This window comes from Podarcis tiliguerta (assembly GCF_965153285.1).
Source record: "Podarcis tiliguerta genome assembly, chromosome: 7".
NCBI classification, from domain to species: Eukaryota; Metazoa; Chordata; class Lepidosauria; order Squamata; family Lacertidae; genus Podarcis; species Podarcis tiliguerta.
The window spans coordinates 15246458-15265224 of record NC_139540.1 but is presented as its reverse complement, the minus strand read 5'-3'; the positions used below and the strand labels follow the sequence as shown (position 1 = coordinate 15265224).

Here is an 18767-nt window from a genome sequence, read left to right as displayed (position 1 = left end):
CGCAGTGTTGGATTGGAAGAGCCCGCGCAATCGGAAGGAGGTCCAGCGGTTTGTGGGGTTTGCCAACTTTTACCGCAAGTTCATCAAGGGGTTCGCGATGCAGACAGCGGCCATTACCGACACGCTCAGCTCCAAGAAGAAGAAGTTCATCTGGACGGAGCAAGCGGAGCAGTCCTTCCAGAACCTTAAGCGTCTCTTCTCGTCCGAGCAGCAACTACTGCATGTGAATCCCAGCAAACCGCTGAGAGTTGAGACGGACGCCTCAGACAGAGCCGTGGGCGCCGTACTGTTGCAGGAGGACCCGCATGGGGACTGGAGACCGTGTGCCTTCTACTCTAGGAAGCTCAGCAAGTCAGAGCAGAACTACACCATCTGGGACAGGGAGTTGCTGGCCATTCATGCAGCATTCAAGGCGTGGCGGCACTTCCTCATCGGGGCCAAACACACAGTGCAGGTTCGCACGGATCATAAGAACCTGGAGTACTGGCGCACGGCAAGGTTCCTGAACCAGCGGCACATCAGATGGGCGGAGTTCTTTGCGGATTTCGACTTCAGGATAGAATACATCCCAGGCGACAACAACATCATGGCAGATGCACTGTCCAGAAAGCCGCAATACCTCGAAGAAGCGGCGCCAGCAGCGGCCAAGCACATTTTCGCCCAGAAAGCGTGGGCGTGCGCTTCCGCAACCGTGGACCTGGAGGCGGTCCGTCGAGCACTGCAGGAGGACTCCTTCGCACTAGCCAAGATGGAGGACGTGCGCAAGGGCACGGCGAAAGACGACGAGTTCCAAATACGGGACGGATTGCTAATCCGCAGAGGAGCACTCTATGTACCGGGAGACGAACTCCGTGCGAAAGTACTGCAGCAGTTGCACGACGCGCCAACCGCCGGGCACTTCGGCAAGGAGAAGACGGCAGAACTCGTTGCCAGAGATTTCTGGTGGCCCAAGATGAGAGGGGAAGTCGCGGAGTACGTCTCGAGGTGCGACACCTGCCAAAGGGCCAAGTCAGTGCACAAACCTCCGGCAGGACTGCTCGAACCACTACAGACCCCGAGCGAACCGTGGGAGAGGGTGGCCCTGGACTTTGTCACGGATTTACCCAGCTCAAGGGGCAAAACGGCAGTGCTAGTGGTGGTGGACATGTTCACTAAAATGGCCCACTTCATTCCGTGCGCGAAGGTGGCCACGGCAGAACAGACCGCCAAACTGTTCATAGACCACGTCTTCAGGGTGCACGGACTGCCACGGTCTATCTTGTCCGACAGGGGGTGCCAGTTCATTTCGAGCTTCTGGCAGAAGCTGATGGGTTTCCTGAACGTCAAGATCAACCTAGCGTCGGCGAGACACCCGCAGACCAACGGGCAAGCGGAGCGCGTCAACGCCATCATGCAGCAGTACCTGAGATGCTATGCAAATCAACAGCCGACGACATGGGTGGACTACCTGCCGCTCGCTGAGTTCGCTTACAACAACACGAAGCACGTGTCCACAGGGGTGACGCCGTTCTTCGCCAACAACGGGAGGCATCCCAGAACCTTCCCGGGATTAGAGAGACTGGGGGAGGGGGAGCCACAGGCAGCGGAAGTCTTGGCGGCGGAATTGCAGGAAGTTCACGAGCAGCTTGGGAGGCAGTTAGAGCTTGCAAAGCACGCATACAAACTGCAAGCTGACAAGCACAGGAGGGTTGGGGAAGACATACAGGTGGGAGACTGGGTGTGGTTAGCGGCCCACGCAGTGCCGACCAGGTCCTTAGCTAAGAAGAAACTCGGACATAAACAGCTAGGACCTTACCTAGTTGAGGCACAGATCAATCCGGTGGCCTTCCGGTTGACACTTCCGGAGGGATCCAGAATGCACCCAGTATTCCATAGGTCGGTGCTCACGCCCTACAAAGCACCTCACCGATTTCAGGCGCAGAGCACAGCACCAGACCAGTATAGGGAGATCCCCCCAAGGAGGGAGTCGCCAAGAAGGGAACCCATCAACCAGGTCACAGAGATTTTGGACTCGAGATGGGGGGAAGAGGGAGTAGAATATTTTCTCGCAAGGGAAGGTACCCCGGCCAGCGCCAACAGTTGGGTGCCGGACTATGCCCTGGACGAGCCTCTCCTCAAAGAGGAGTTTCATGCCTTGTTCCCACACAGGCCCATGCCAGCCGAGTATTTCGACGACTGGCTTTTCACACCCACGCTTTCTACCAGCACGTTCCAGGGATTCACCTCGGACGAAGAACCAGCATTAGAAACACGTTCACCAGAGGGCTCGCCCTCGGGGTTTGCCTCAGACCGCTCATTTTGGTGGGACAATCGAGGAGCGGAGAGGTGGCTGAGGGGCCCTTGGCAGGCAACGGACCCAGAGGGGAACGAGGGTGAGAGGGACATGGACGTGATGGGGGAGGACGTTGGGTTCGAGCATGGCGGCACGGAGATGGAAGCAGAGGAGAACGAGGTCGGCGAAGACACGGAGGACGAGCCGGATTTATCTAACTGGATGCACGCCACGGGGGACGAACTGTATCCACCATTCACCCCCACAACGACGGAGCGCCCAGCACCCCCGCAGGAGGAAGGGGAGGGGGGAAGGGGGGGCTTCGAGGGGGGGATGGATGTCAGGGGTTCAGGAGCAGAGTCACAGGAGAGGGAGGAAACGGAGAGCGAGGGGGAGGAGTCTGAAGGAAATGTCAGCGACGACAGTAGTCCGAGGTCTCTGAGTCTCTCCAGTGACTCGGAGGATTCACAGAAAGGGGCCCCCATGGTCAGGGCAAGGGGAGTGCCCAGGGGGACACCTCGGGAAGAAGGGGCCAGAGGAGACTCAGAGAGTAGCAGTTGGAAATCAGGGCCCGCGTCCCCCCCAGAGGGCAGTAGGGGGGAGGAGTCCCAGGCATCGGGATCAGGTGGAGCGCTGCCAGCGGGAGAACATGAGGCAGGATTGACCACACCTCCGTCGGGGAGTGAGGAAACGGTCATCAGGAAAGTTAAACGCGCGCGCGCGCCAAGTTCAAATGTACAGGAGGGAGGCACAGTGGGCAGCCCGGGAAGAGAGCCAGGTCCTAAAGCCCGCAGAAGAGAGCGGGAGGAGTCAGGGGGGTCGTCATCGTCAGCCTCAGAGGAATCCAGGGAGACAGGGGCCCCGGAGGGCAACAGGACCCAGAGGAGAAAGAAGAGGTGGAGTAAAGCTAGAGTCTTAAACTGGTGTACAGGGGGCGGGGACTCAGAGGGAGCTTCGCCGGTCTAAAGTTTAGACGTAGGGATGGAGCGCTGCGGCGTGGAAATGGAAACTGTACTTCAATAAAGACTTTTGTACATAAATACCAGCCAGCGTTGGTCCTCTGTGAGCTGGGACCAGGAGCCAGCCCTGACAGTATCCATTGGAATATTTTTTCATTTAGGAGCAGATCTACATGCAGTAAATATTTTGCTCGATCCAACCAGGCCTTTGCAGAGAACTTTCTTAGATCTGGGTTAATTAATGGGTCACTTTAGTTTGGTTTGGAGGGAGCTGGAGGCTTTCTAGTCAGAGTAGATGGCTGTTCCTCTAATTCATGATATGACGGCCTTTTTTGTTCCAGGGACCAGATGGACCTCGTGGTGAAATTGGAGCTCCTGGTCCTCAGGGACCTCCTGGACCCCAAGGACCAAGTGGGCACTCCATCCAAGGGCCTCCGGTAGGTTCTGAACAGTTGACAGCCCGGTCTTATTTGCACCATAGCAGTTAGAGTTGCCGGGTTTTGCAAAACAGTGCAATACTTGGGCTGCAAATAAGCAGTGCTAGAATCACAAGGTGCTTCCAGAGGACGGGGGGGTGGGGTCTTCCCTATGGGGGCAATATTTGACCAAAACCGGGAAGACCCAGGTGAATTTTGTTACACAGTTCAAGCCCTGGTTGAAGGCAGATTTGGGATCTTGTTTAGTGCCCTCTGATTCAAGAGTCTTTCAAAGTCTTCCCAAATCTTTAGCAAAAAAAAGGAACAGAATTATCCCTTATAAGGCTGCCAGTACACACTGTACCTTTAAAGCACATTCAAAGCACTTTTTTTATTCATGTTTTTGATCCAGAAAAGCTCAATTCCAATTGATTTCAGTGGGAGAATTGAGAGCTTGCTTTACTCGTGAAATCAGTAGAATCTAAAACTTTGGTTAGACCTCTGTTTTGATGAAAGAAATGGGATAGCTGGACAAACAATGTGCCACTGGTATGATTAACTCTGTGGTCATTTATCAACAGGGAACAACTGGTGAAAAGGGAGAAATTGGAGAAATGGGCCGCCCTGGCCTACAGGTTGGTATGACTCTGCTTCCCAGCTCTCAAACTGCTGGAAACGCCTGTTCATGAGACTCCGTTTGTCTCATTGTAATTGCAAGCAGAGGCAGGGCTGTCTTAAGTATATTCGGCGCCCCGCCCTCCCATTTCCCAGAGTTGCCAACCTTTTTACGGCACTTCCGGCAGCTTTGCGGGGCTGGAGGAGGCGGGCAGCAACTGGAGGGCGGCTCCTCCTGCGGAGAAGAGGCAGAGGCTCCAGGCACTGTGCTGCTTCAGCGAGGTGGGCAAGAGTGGCGAGCTGATGCCAGGAGGCGCCGTGCCCAGCCGCCGCCTCTTCCCTGGCGCCCGTGCCGCGGTGGCCACAGCAGGCAGAGGCTCCGGGCGCGGCACTATTTTGGTGTGGCATGGCGGAGGCGGGCGAGGGCAGCGAGCTGATGCCAGGAGGCACCGGGTCCAGCCTCCGCCTCTTCCCTGGCGCCCTCCAGAACTTGGCGCCCTGTTGCCCCACGCCACTTGCCTCTATGGGCAAGACGCCCCTGAGCAGAGGGTGAATGTTGTTGTATCTTTTGAAATGTGTTATCTTTCATGCAGGGGGTCCCAGGCGCTTCTGGATCCCCAGGACGAGATGGAAGCCAAGGCCAAAGGGTAAGACTGGACAAGTGACTCCTGTTTTGCTTCTTCTCCTTCCTCTGGGTTGTCCTTTCTAAGTTAATGTTCCAACCCCAGGACTTCTGTGAGTCAGTTTTGTGCATGTGACATTGGCTGCTTCTCAAGAAATCCTGGCGAGGGAAGGCTTGGCCTGGGGCTCCTTTTTTTATCCCTTTCTGGACCAGCAACACACTGACTGTAGGTTTGTGCCAGGAACTGGCACAAATTCCAGCTACGTTTAAGTGCCTGAAATTAATCCTATGTTTCCTTCTGTGTGTTGCCTTTCGTCTTATAACATCTGAATAATAATAATAATAATAATAAATAATTTATTATTTATACCCTGTTCATCTGGCTGGGTTTCCCCAGCCACGCTGGGCAGCTTCCAACAAAATATTAAAAATACAATAAAACATTAGACATTAAAAACTTCCCTAAACAGGGCTGCCTTCAGGTGTCTTCTAAACAGCAGATGGTTGTTTGTTTCTTTGACATCCGGTGGGAGGGCGTTCCACAGGGCGGGCGCCACTACTGAGAAGGCCCTCTGCCTGGTTCCCTGTAACCTCACTTCTCGCAGTGAGGGAACCTCCAGAAGGCCCTTGGTGCTGGATCTCAGTGTCCAGGCTGAATGATGGGGGTGAAGACGCTCCTTCAGGTATACTGGGCCAAGGCCGTTTAGGGCTTTAAAGGTCAGCACCAACACTTTGAATTGTGCTTGGAAACGTACTGGGAGCCGATGTAGGTCTTTCAGGACCAGTGTTATATGGTCTCGGCAGCCACTCCCAGTCACCAGTCTAGCTGCCGCAATCTGGATTAGTTGTAGTTTCCAGGCCACCCTCAAAGGTAGCCCCACGTAGAGCGCATTGCAGTAGATTATTTCATTCCGAGTGTGAAATATGGAGCAGAGAGAGAGAAAGGGGCTCTTCTCCATGCTCTGCTATATTGCCTAAAGAGCTGTGCCCTGTTCCAGCATGAGTCATTTTGCTGCCTGAAATAAGCTCCACTTCTGGCTCGCTTTTTCTTCAAAAAACCCCCACAAACATTTCTGACACCAATATCTTCCTTCATTTCTCATAATCAGTTGCTTCACTGGCTAATGAATGGGGACAGGTTCATCTCCCCCCCCCCCTTGCTATTATGCAGCCTCTCAGTGGCCCTAAGTCACCTGGGTGGTTGCAGAGACCAGTCTGTGCCTTCCTTCAGCTCAGATGTCCCACGTAACTGGCAGGAGCAGAGTGTTCAAAACAGATGAAAGGAGGTGGACCCCCATCCATTGTCAAGTGTAAACCTTGTCATTTCATTACACGTGCGTGGCATTATTTAAATAGCAGAAGCAGCAATGTGAACCTGCTTGAGTGGAAGCGAAACACTACTGCCAACTTGGATGGAAGATTTCTCTAGTTGCCTTTTGCTTTCTGTTTCCTTTGCTTTAATTATTAAGGTTTTAAAACATACGATCAAATATATGACAAGCAGCAAAAAAGATTGTGAATGTTTACTGCTGTTTCCCACCCTGTAATTATACGATCACAGAAATTGCTTTCTGTTGATTTATTTTTCTTTCTTTCCTTTTAATCTCAAGTTTTCTGATTAGTGCTTTCAACAAGGAAGAAGTTATAACACATTCCCCAAGCCAGCCTGCAGAAATAAACAGATCAATTTCATGATGGATTGCACATACAATAAAATATAGCTGAGGGCAGATTGGACTGCAGTTTTGAGACTGATTCAAGATGGTAAAAGCCAAACTTTTGGTGTGTGTTTTAATAAATTAAGAAACCCTTAAGAGGGGTTTTGTCCTTAATTAGATTCAATCCACTGAGGAATATCAAGTCAGAACAGACCCATCAAAAACAATGGGCACAACTAAGAAGTCCCTTAGGGACGCGGGTGGCGCTATGGGTTAAACCACAGAGCCTAGGGCTTGCCGATCAGAAGGTCAGCGGTTCGAATCCCCACGGTGGGCTGAGCTCCCATTGCTCGGTTCCTGATCCTGCCAACCTATCAGTTCAAAAGCATGTCAAAGTGCAAGTAGATAAATAGCTACCGCTCCAGCGGGAAGGTAAATGGCGTTTCTTTGCGCTGTTCTGGCTTCGCCAGAAGTGGCTTAGTCATGCTGGCCACATGACCCAAAAAAACTGTCTGAGGAAGTAGACAAACGCTGGCTCCCTTGGCCTGTAAAGCGAAATGAGCGCCGCAACCTCAGAGTCATTCATGACTGGACTTAATTGTCAGGGGTCCCTTTACCTTTGCCTTTAAGAAGTCCCTTGATTTCAGAGGTATGACTCTTGAGTTTGCTTAACCATATCAGGTAACGGGATTAAATAAGACCACATTCCAAACTCACATTAAGGTAATTATTCTAAGCAGAGAAATATGGAAAGAAGTTCTTTTTAAACCAGTGGTACCAATTTCACAAGATTTTTTTTTAAGAGCAGGACTGCAGGGCTGTTCAAATCAATCAGCTCTTAGACTACATCTAGAAACAGATCTTGGGCTCCTGCAATTCCCTCTTGCTCCCTTCATTTCAACATCACAAAAAAACCCCCACCTCTGCAGTACTCAAACCACTCAACTTATATATGCCCTGCTGAACCTCCTCTGGAATTAAGCTTTTAAACCACGAAGAATAAGCAAGGGGAATTCTGGCATCTGTTACTTATGAGAAAGGTGGTAATATAGATCTATTCCCTAAGCCTCTCTTTGCTTAATCGCTTTCTTGCCACATGCAGTTATTGTAGCGGGCCTTTCGCTGCATTCAGGCACTGCGAAGCGAGGGCTTGCATTAGTCCGTCAGCTCAGTAGACAATGGCGCTGCTGTGAATGAGGGGTGTGTGCCTGTGTTTGTGTGTGTGTGTGTTTCTGGACAGCAGATGCTGTCCAAGATTGACTTGGCAGCGGTCGCACCACGCTAGTTTCGTTTAGTCAAGAATTTCTGTGCCTTGCTCCAAGAACAGCACTGAGTGAGTTCCTACGCCTGGATTTGGGTCTTTTACCAGAAATACTGTGTCAACGCAGCCATGCTGAGTGGCAGCTGATACGGTCCTGAGCCCACACTAGAACTTTTCATCTCCTTCGTTGCTCCAACTCGTTGGCTGGGACTCCCGGCATTTGCAACCACCATTTGCGTTTATTTAAAGAAAAAGATGGAATACAAAGGAGAGGGTAGGAGAAACACAGATGGAGGCTGGCGGGCCAACCAAAACATATTTTTAAAAAGTCAAAATGGGCCTTGTTGCAGATTTGGTTGGATCCCAGGTCTGAAAAAGCCGAAGGCTACTGCTCGCTTCAAGGAATGGTATGCAAATAGATCGCATCACTGGCGAAAGAAATAGAAAAGAACGCTCTCTTCTCCACACAAATGGGAGACATACCAGAGGTCAGAGTGCAGAAGCCAACAGATCCGAATGCATTCTAATGGAGATGTTGAAAGAATCTGAGCCAGGAAAGAGGTCTGGCTGGAAGAAAACAAATCTGGTGGAAACCAATGGGTGGGAAGGGGTTAAAAATATCTTGCAACGTCTTCTTCCCTGCAGATTTCCTCCCATCTGCACAGAAAGGGTTGCCAGCAAATACAGGACTGGGAATCCCCATTCTTCTGCTTACGGTCCAATTTTGATCTTAGAATCTAACACACACACACACCCAAAAAAATCATAAATGGAAATGCAGTATTGTGCTGTTACAGCTGGTTTGAGGCTAATGCAAGTATAGCATTAAGGGGAAAGAACAAATTTATTTTCTAACATCTGAAAAGTCCCATTTTCCCCACTAATTCACAGATCTAACGCAGTGGTGCAGTCACCCAATATAAACGCATTCCCCTTCCTTCTCTGCGGTCTGCATTTCTGGTTTAAGATGTATACCGTATTTTTCGCCCTATAGGACGCACCGTCCCATAAGGCGCACCTAGTTTTTTGGGGGGGAAATAAAGGAAAAAAATTATTTCCCCCCCAGGCGCGGGGTTGGGGAAGCCCGAGCTTCCCCCGACCCCAGCCCCCAAACAGGCAGCTCTCTGCAAGCCGTGGGAGCCCAGTGCTGGCTCCCGCTGCTAGCGGAGAGGTCCGCGAAGCCTGGGCGCGCTGAGCTCAGCGCGCGCAGGCTTCGGCATGCAGGCACGTCTCCGCCAGCAGCGGGAGCGCTCCCGCTGCTAGCGGAGAGGTCCGCGAAGCCTGGGCGCGCTGAGCTCAGCGCGCGCAGGCTTCGGCATGCAGGCACCTCTCCGCCAGCAGCGGGAGCGTTCCCGCTGCTAGCGGAGAGGTCCGCGAAGCCTGGGCGCGCTGAGCTCAGCGCGCGCAGGCTTCGGCATGCAGGCACGTCTCCGCCAGCAGCGGGAGCGTTCCCGCTGCTAGCGGAGAGGTCCGCGAAGCCTGGGCGCGCTGAGCTCAGCGCGCGCAGGCTTCGGCATGCAGGCACGTCTCCGCCAGCAGCGGGAGCGTTCCCGCTGCTAGCGGAGAGGTCCGCGAAGCCTGGGCGCGCTGAGCTCAGCGCGCGCAGGCTTCGGCATGCAGGCACGTCTCCGCCAGCAGCGGGAGCGTTCCCGCTGCTAGCGGAGAGGTCCGCGAAGCCTGGGCGCGCTGAGCTCAGCGCGCGCAGGCTTCGGCATGCAGGCACCTCTCCGCCAGCAGCGGGAGCGTTCCCGCTGCTAGCGGAGAGGTCCGCGAAGCCTGGGCGCGCTGAGCTCAGCGCGCGCAGGCTTCGGCATGCAGGCACGTCTCCGCCAGCAGCGGGAGCGTTCCCGCTGCTAGCGGAGAGGTCCGCGAAGCCTGGGCGCGCTGAGCTCAGCGCGCGCAGGCTTCGGCATGCAGGCACCTCTCCGCCAGCAGCGGGAGCGTTCCCGCTGCTAGCGGAGAGGTCCGCGAAGCCTGGGCGCGCTGAGCTCAGCGCGCGCAGGCTTCGGCATGCAGGCACCTCTCCGCCAGCAGCGGGAGCGTTCCCGCTGCTAGCGGAGAGGTCCGCGAAGCCTGCATTCGCCCCATAGGACGCACCCAGATTTCCCCTTCATTTTTGGAGGGGAAAAAGTGCGTCCTATAGGGCGAAAAATACGGTACCTGCCGTTTGATAATCCGGGGAACAACATTTCGTAGCAACTTCTGAAAGTTTCTAAAGGCTGGCATGTATCTCTTGTTGGAGGGACTGCAGAAGCAGTGCTGCTCCCCCAACGTCAAACAGACTGCTGCTTGACTTAATTTATAAAAGACCCATTTTCACACCTAACAAAATACAGTAGGAGGAAATTTGTCAACGGCCAAAAGATACAGAAACAGTGCCAAAGTAAATATGCCTGGAAGGCTTGCATGGATATATTATTTAGCAGCTAAACAAGAGAAAGCAGCAAAACCTGAAAACATATCATGTGGTATGATTTTAAAATGAAAGCTAGAAAGAAACTCAGGTAGAAGCATATCTTTTCACTCTCATTTGAAGAAGAATTGGCAGAAAAGTTAATTCACCCCCATCTTCAAAGAACTGAAGGTGGCACTGTGGTTTGCAAGCACCAACAGGTAAAGGGACAAACAGATTCCTAACTTACTTTGTTGAACTTTGGCTGCCCAGCTCACATCAGTGTTGTATGTTGCCCATGTGCAAATCCCTAGTTCTTTTGGAGTTTTCTTGGACCTTGGGGACTTCCAGAAAGTTGCGATTTTCAAGCGGGATTCCATCGAAAACCAGCACAATACCAGGTTGCACAATTCAAGTTGATCGCACAACAAACCTGCTTCTCCCCCCGCCCCACCCAAAAAAAAACCCCACAAGCTTTTGGTGACAAAGAAAGCAATGGGGAAAGGGCAGGATAAACAATTGCCTGACGCAACATCATATATAACCTCCCCGCAAACTGATCAGAACAAATGCTCAGTAAAAGCCAACATCGTCTAACTGCCCTGAAAACTTTGCAGAAACGAATCAGGTTTAATGCTTAAAAAACTGGTCATGTGAATGGATTGGTTTTGTGGTTGTCCTGAACATCCTGTAGAGAACATCAAGAGTTCTGTGGAGTCTGGGATTGTGGCCTTCCTTGTCTAGTGAACAATACTGTTCTAGTCTATGGGAAATTGGTCCTGCGTCTTATGCGGGATAAAAAGCAATGCTCTAATTTATGTACTTGCCCCTGATCTAGGGCCTGCCAGGCAAAGACGGACCCACTGGCCCTCAAGGGCCACCAGGGCCTGTGGTAAGTAAAAATACACCAAATTCTAGGTAATGTGGATTGAGTATTTGATATGGTAGGAAATAAATGTTTATTTAACTATGTAAAGGTATCTACGAAGGTGACGCTGTGGTCCAAACCACAGAGCCTACGGCTTGCCGATCAGAAGGTTGGTGGTTCGAATCCCCGCGACGGGGTGAGCTCCTGTTGCTTGGTCCCTGCTCCTGCCCACCTAGCAGTTCGAAAGCACGTCAAAGTGCAAGTAGATAAATAGGTACCACTCCAGCGGGAAGGTAAACACTGCTCTGGTTCAGCAGAAGTGGCTTAGTCATGCTGGCCACATGACCCGGAAGCTGTCTGCGGACAAACGCTGGCTCCCTCAGCCTATAGAGTGAAATGAGCGCGCAACCTCAGAGTCGTCAGTGACTGGACCTAACGGTCAGGGGTACCTTTACCTTTTAAAGGTATCTACAGCATGGTATGTTCTAGCTAAACACCAGAACATACAGCTATTTGGTGTTGTGAGGATATAGGGGAAGCCTCCATGAATAAGCTACTTTGGGGTTGTGCATCGTCCTGTTAACTTGTGTCAAACTAGGAAACTTAAACGAAACACAACTTTAATACCATCCAACTTTGGGAGACTCAAAATGTGGTGCATTCTGGAATGCGCTTCTGGGTGTGACCCATGCCAAAAAAGTACTGGGGGGGGGCAAGATCTTGCGTGGCATCCCAAAATGTGCATTATTTTTTTTTGCACCACGCAGGACCATGGCCCCCCCGAAAAGCACTTTTTTCAGGGCAAGAGCACAGCGTGGGAACATGTGAGATTACAGCACCCAAAATGGCAGCTGCAATCTTGCGCAAAAAAAGAGATGTCCTGGTTTTTTCCCCCTAGGGCCCTTGGCAGGTATGAACTTTATCTGTATGGGACTGTATAGTTCAATTGGTATGGATGTGTTGTCTTGTTCTCTCTGTGCAGGGAATACCTGGTGCTCCAGGTGTACCAGGAGTCACCGGCAATATTGGGCCACAAGGCGATGCTGGAACACCTGTAAGTAGTAGAACACTTTACTGAATGTATCGCTATGGCCATCCTTTTTGAGATATTTACCACAAGTTCAGTACACAGGATAAGCTCTACCTTAGGATTCCCAACAGTGCATATACAACTTCCCTCCAGGGCCTAGGTGGTGTCAGGAGCAGGTCAGCAATAAATCACACGGAGTAAGTAAAGTTAACCCTTTATTAGAAGAAACAAGAGCTGCTCAGCAATGCCAGGCCTTATGAGCACAGCAACTCTTCCCAGTAGATCTGGCCCCCCAGAATGTCACCTAGGAAGGAATGTGGCCCTCAGGCTTGAAAAAAACAAGACCCTTCCCTGATCAAGGGAACTAAACATCTGCATGGACACATTGCAGCTTCTCACAATGATACCATACGAACCCTTCACCTGCCAAACTCTGAAGCTGTGTTTGAAATGTGCAGTGAGATACAATTCAATCCCATTGTCATAACTACTCGTATAATATGGTTCGGGCCCACTGACCTGCAGTCACTGCATTAAAAAAACAACTCTATTAATCACAGAAGCAGAAGAAAAGGCACGCACACAAATTAATTTTTATTCTTTTTTGTTCCCCCGCAGGGACTTCCTGGACCAAAAGGCGAGAGGGGTGAACGTGTAAGTGCACTGTAAATACAGAGAGCACAGCAGACATATGAATTACTGTAGCTTTTAATTCTTTAAAAAAGCTACCGTATTTTTCGCCCTATAGGACGCACCGGCCCATAGGACGCACCTAGATTTGGGGGGGGGGGAAATAAAGGGAAAAAAATCCCCCCCCCAGGCGCAGGGCTGGGGCGGGGGAAGCCCGAGCTTCCCCCTCCCCCAGCTCCCAGAACGGGACCCAGAGCGAGGCCTCGCTCTGGGAGCTTGCGGGGCTGGAGGAGGGGGAAGCCCTCCGCCAGCCTTCTAACCAATTCGGAGGACAGTGGGAAAGGCGCGCTGCACCTCTCCTGCTGTCCCCTGAGTTTGCGGGGCTGGCGACGGGGAGGAGCAGGCTTCTCCCCCCGCCAGCCTTCTAACCAAGTCGGGGGACAGCGGGAAAGGGGCGCTGCGTCTCTCCCGCTCTCCCCCGAGTTTGCGGGGCTGGCGACGGGGAGGAGCAGGCTTCTCCCCTCGCCAGCCTTCTAAGCAAGTCGGGGGACAGCGGGAAAGGCGCGCTGCGTCTCTCCCGCTCTCCCCCGAGTTTGCGGGGCTGGCGATGGGGAGGAGCAGGCTTCTCCCCCCGCCAGCCTTCTAACCAAGTCGGGGGACAGCAGGAAAGGCGCGCTGCGTCTCTCCCGCTCTCCCCCGAGTTTGCGGGGCTGGCGACCGGGAGGAGCAGGCTTCTCCCCCCGCCAGCCTTCTAACCAAGTCGGGGGACAGCAGGAAAGGCGCGCTGCGTCTCTCCCGCTCTCCCCCGAGTTTGCGGGGCTGGCGACGGGGAGGAGCAGGCTTCTCCCCCCGCCAGCCTTCTAACCAAGTCGGGGGACAGCGGGAAAGGCGCGCTGCGTCTCTCCCGCTCTCCCCCGAGTTTGCGGGGCTGGCGACGGGGAGGAGCAGGCTTCTCCCCCCGCCAGCCTTCTAACCAAGTCAGGCTTCTCCCCCCCAGTTTGTGGGGCTGGCGGTGGGGCTCTCCTGAAGCCTGGAGAGTGAGAGGGGTTGGTGCGCACCGACTCCTCTCGCTCTCCAGGCTTCAGCGAAAGCCTGCATTCGCCCCATAGGACGCACACACATTTCCCCTTCATTTTTGGAGGGGAAAAAGTGTGTCCTATAGGGCGAAAAATACGGTATTTGTTTGCCTACTATATTTACAGCTCACCTTTCATCCAAGGCAGTCCTGAGAAGCTCGGTGGGACTTACTTCTAAGTGGACATTGCATAGTATTGTACTGTTGAAAGCCAAAGGTTACCATGGCCAACTTTGTGCAAACAAATCAGGACAAAGGCTCAATTAACCATTAATCTGGAATCATAGAATTGTAGACTTGGAAGGGACTTCTAAAGGACATCTAAAGGAGCTAACAGGTATTAACATGCTATTACAATGTTCTTATCACACAGGGAGACCTCCAGTCCCATGCCATGGTACGGGCAGTAGCCCGTCAAGTATGTGAACAGCTTATCCAAGGTGGGTAAAAAGAATTTCCATTTTACAGTTCTAAAACACAGTTGTGGAAGTGGTGATCAAACAACCCACCAGCCCAATTATGTCAATTTAATCCTTCATTGGGACCAGTTGTTGAAGGGCAAGTTTTAAGGATCTGCCTTTCTTTGCAGGTCACCTGGCCAGGTATAACTCCATCTTAAATCAAATTCCAAGCCAGTCTGTCTCAACACGAACTGTCCCTGGACCCCCCGGTGAACCAGGGAGGCAAGGGCTACCTGGACCTCAAGGAGAACAAGGATCTTCGGGAAGGCCAGGATTTCCAGGCAGTCCTGGCCAGCCTGGAAGACCTGGCGAAAGAGGTGAGTTGTGAACATCGAGATTTATAAAACTGGAGCTTGCATGAAGGGTACCAAACATAATAAACATGTGTCTGACATCAGAGGGAACATGGAAAGTGGGAGAGATATAAATAGCTTTGAGTTCCTGGATAGCATTGACTGTGATAAAAAAACACCATACTGAATTTTTCCAAAATTAATTAATCTCTTAGCAGCACTATTAAGAGTTTCTTTTTGGTAACTGGCCTTTCAGAAAGAGTATTTCATGCCAAGTATAATTCTGTATAAAGCATTTGTGAAAATGGGGTCAAATTGCTTGATAACAGCCTATCAAACCTTCCTTTTCCCATGGCATTGGGTGAATAGATGTGTGTGTATAATCTTAACCATGTCTACTCAGAAGTAAGTCGAATTGAATTTAGTGGGTCTTAGTCCGAGGAAAGTAGGGTTAGAATTGTAGCCTAGGGGTTGCATTCAACTAAGTCGTGCTTAGAGTAGACCCTCTGAAGGCAGTTTCTGTCAGGAGTTCAGCCTACACTCGAGTAGGACCCTGGCAGAGACACATGCCCGACTGGCATGTTCTCTCCCTCCAGGTCAATCATTCGGGAGCTTCATAAGCTTTCTTCAGCCCAAACATCACAGCGACTGATGCCAACCGGCTCCGGCATACTTAGGGATCCGTAGAGTTTGCACAGCATTATGTGACAGACCTCAGCAACTCAGCATTTGGGCTAATCTATTTTATTTACATATAAACACACAGAGCACTGCAGCATGGCTCCCTCTCTCTCATCAGACAGCAAAGAGAGAAAGAACAAAGGACAATAGTCCCACTTCATGGAACTCAGTAACACAAACATCCTGTCTCCGTCACTTCCCACTCTGTGGAGTCAAAAAATATACCATCATGTGAAAGAAAAAAATCCCATGACTGCAATCATGGAGCAGGAATTCTAACAGTTTCTGCATGTGCTGTAGAGGGAAGTGAGGGACTGATGGGGCTCACCCACCTGTGGAGATAGCCCAGCTAGGAGAAAGAAAACTCTAATCCTAAAGCTCCGCTGCCTTGCAGGGTATCTTCAGGAGAAAACAGGGCTAAGGAGTAAACCCTACACAAATCTGGACTGAAGTCCCTAAAACGGTTGGATGGCACCTCATATGGCTCCTTCCAGCAACTCCTGCAGCCAAACTGGTGCCAAACGTATTGCTCTGTTTTCCTTTGGACCACATCAGTGAGGCCAATAGGTCTTGTCATCTGGGCAGCCCAGGACCTCCAGACTCACTTCCTAGGCTTGTATCCCATAGAGGTCAGTTCAGGGCTGCTAATGCAGCAGTTTGACTTCAGAGACACACTCCATTATCTCTTGAGACAGATGCGTGCCAATAAATAAATAAATGCCAATAAATTTATCCCTGACGGGACTGAAGATGTCTTACAAATAAAAACAGGAACCGGTAAAAACACAGATAAACAATATATATAAAAAAATTAAACATTGTTGGAATTAAAACAATAGACATATATAAAAATCTGTTAAAACCATACAGATAATTACCATAAAAACAGCATGGCACCAACTCCTTCATTAAAAGCAGTCAGTTCCCCAGAGCCAGTTGGAATAAGAAAGTTCTTCATTTGCCGGTGGAAGGACAATGAGGAAGGAGCCGGTCTAGCTTTTCTAGGGTGTGAGTTCCAAAACCTGGGAGCAGCAACCAAGAAGGCCCTGTTGAAGGATGTTCCTTGTGCAATGGGGTTTTTCCCCTTGCCCCATGGAGGGGGGGATAATTCCACCTGCCATGCCCAAATGCTTCCTACGATGGAACGATCACTTTAGTACAATGTTGAATTTCTCCGAAATACAACAAAGGGTCTTTGGTAAAGACCAGCAAATTTAAACGAGCACATACTTTTGCAGACTAGAGTCCATTTCATCAGCAGCATCAGAAAGCTTATGCCATTATAAAACATTAAGGTGCCCCAAAAGACTATTCTGCTGTTTTCCGCGGCAACAGACTAACACTGCTCTTCCTGTGGAAATAGTTACAGTGGAAAGCCAGTGAATTGTATTTTTCCTTCGCTGGTGCAGTCTTTCCCATATAATTGCATAATTTTTACGGCCTAGTTTCATTTTGTAATTTTAGTAACTACAAATAAAAGTTGAACACCAGTCGGTAGCACTGAGGCTGAACAGGAAGGAACTTGTTTTCCAAACTTTACAGCAGGTGGGATTTTGTAACTGAGCTAAGGCAGTTTCAGCTGACTACTTCCCATTGATAGTTAAGGGAAGTTGGAGACTGTGTGTGTTCCCTTTAATATGCCTCCTGAAATTATTGCAGCCCCATTTGTGAATGATGGATCTTATATGGTGAATGCTTTCCACCATTCCCCCAGAATGAGGGTGTGTGGGCATGGCAAGGGGGAAGTAACTTGAAGACAGAATCAATCTGTGCTATCCAAAAAAAACGCTTTGTGGAAGGAACGGACTTTGACAGAGGGAAATAAGGTATTTCAGGTACAGCTATGTTTCACCCGAATTCAAAATCGCAGCACAATAAAAATGCAAGGTAAGAAATAAAAGAAGCAATGAAAAGACAGTTAAAAATCTATGTGAATATTTCTCAATTCCCAAACCTTTGTCGGCATATAGACAGGATTCCAGAAAGGTTCAGTACAGTAAAATCACTAAAGGTTCAGTACAGTAAAATGTATAAAGGTAAAGATAAAGGGACCCCTGACCATTAGGTCCAGTTGCGGACGACTCTGGGGTTGCGGCACTCATCTCGCACTCATCTCGCTCTATAGGCCGAGGGAGCTGGTGTTTGTCTGCAGATAGCTTATGGGTCATGTGGCCAGCATGACTAAGCTGCTTCTGGCGAACCAGAGCAGTGCATGGAAATGCCGTTTACCTTCCCGTCAGAGCGGTACCTATTTATCTACTTGCACTTTGACGTGCTTTCGTACTGCTAGGTTGGCAGGAGCAGGGACCAAACAACTGGCACCGAGCAACGGGAGCTCACTCAGTCATGGGGATTTGAACCTCCGACCTTCTGATCAGCAAGCCCTAGGCTCTGTGGTTTAACCCACAGCGCCACCTGTGTCCTAAGATAATGTATAACATTCACTTAATCCTCATTGCGTGTTGCAGAAATCGGGCAGCTATCTCCATCTTAACCCCATCCCAAGTAGATCTAAGGAAGGCTGCCTTACATTCATCTGAATGCTACTCCCTGCTAAGAACCACCTAATTAATGAGCTTAGATGGAATTGTCTGAATCAAGCGGCAGTGCAAAAGAACATGCACAACTGATTCTGTATGTCAAGCTTCCTCAACCTTGGCCCTCCAGATGTTTTTGGCCTACAACTCCCATGATCCCTAGCCAACAGGACCAGTGGCCAGGGATGATGGGAATTGTAGTCTCAGAACATCTGGAGGTCCGAGGTTGAGGAAGCCTGCTATATGTCTTTGTCCAGAGAGGCGCCATCTCTCTGCGAGTGGTATTTTCTGGAATCTCCCCTGTAGCAATGCCAAAGGTAGCACATTCAGTCTCACTCGCATGTATGCGCTGCATTGATTCAGGTTGGTCAAGCGGGAGAGAAAAGTCGCCGTTGGCAATCCACATTGTACTGTAGCCTTATTGGAGTTCACCCATTGGGTCTGCGTTGCTCCCGGACAGGAGGAAGGAAGTCAAATAACACCGAGGGTTGGTTCAGAGAAAGGGTTCTTTATTTCTGCTCTCCAGAACAGCAGAAAGGCACCTGCGTGGTGTGTCCACAGCAAGTACAAAGAAATGAGAAATTTCATGCAGTATATATATCCTCCAGGCACCCTCTCCCTCCTTCCCCAGGAATCCAACCACGTCAGCCTATCCACACAGGTTGACATCACAGATGTTGCTGTTCCGCCACTCTTAACCATAAAAGGGATTTCCTTCCTGCACTCCTAACCATAAAAGGATATTCCTGTTCCTACTCTTGTCTTGGAGCCAGAGGTCACCATTTCCGAGAACACACTCTGGCATTGTTCCCAGACTTGGGTCTGTGCGTCTTTGTGGTCAGAACATAAGATAAGGCACAGACATGTTTTCTCTGTTCTACTGGTACAGTCAGGGTCATCCTTGACGTCACAAACTGATAAAGGAGAGAGCTGTGTTCTTGTTATGCATTTGCTCAACAGCTCAAGTTTATGCATTTTAGCTAAGGAAAAATAGGGA

The 18767-nt window shown here is 50.6% G+C and overlaps 1 protein-coding gene across 5 annotated transcripts in view; it reads left to right on the top strand.

Moving 5' to 3' along the window:
* COL14A1 (collagen type XIV alpha 1 chain) overlaps positions 1–18767 on the top strand; it is a 145475-nt gene that overhangs the window by 107093 nt on the left and 19615 nt on the right. For all 5 annotated transcript variants that reach the window (XM_083450334.1, XM_083450335.1, XM_083450332.1 and 2 more), the window contains 8 exons: positions 3573–3668; positions 4229–4282; positions 4856–4909; positions 11034–11087; positions 12046–12117; positions 12712–12747; positions 14172–14238; positions 14388–14576. In XM_083450334.1, coding sequence (XP_083306460.1) covers positions 3573–3668; positions 4229–4282; positions 4856–4909; positions 11034–11087; positions 12046–12117; positions 12712–12747; positions 14172–14238; positions 14388–14576 — 622 coding nt within the window. The remainder of the gene's footprint in view (positions 1–3572; positions 3669–4228; positions 4283–4855; positions 4910–11033; positions 11088–12045; positions 12118–12711; positions 12748–14171; positions 14239–14387; positions 14577–18767) is intronic.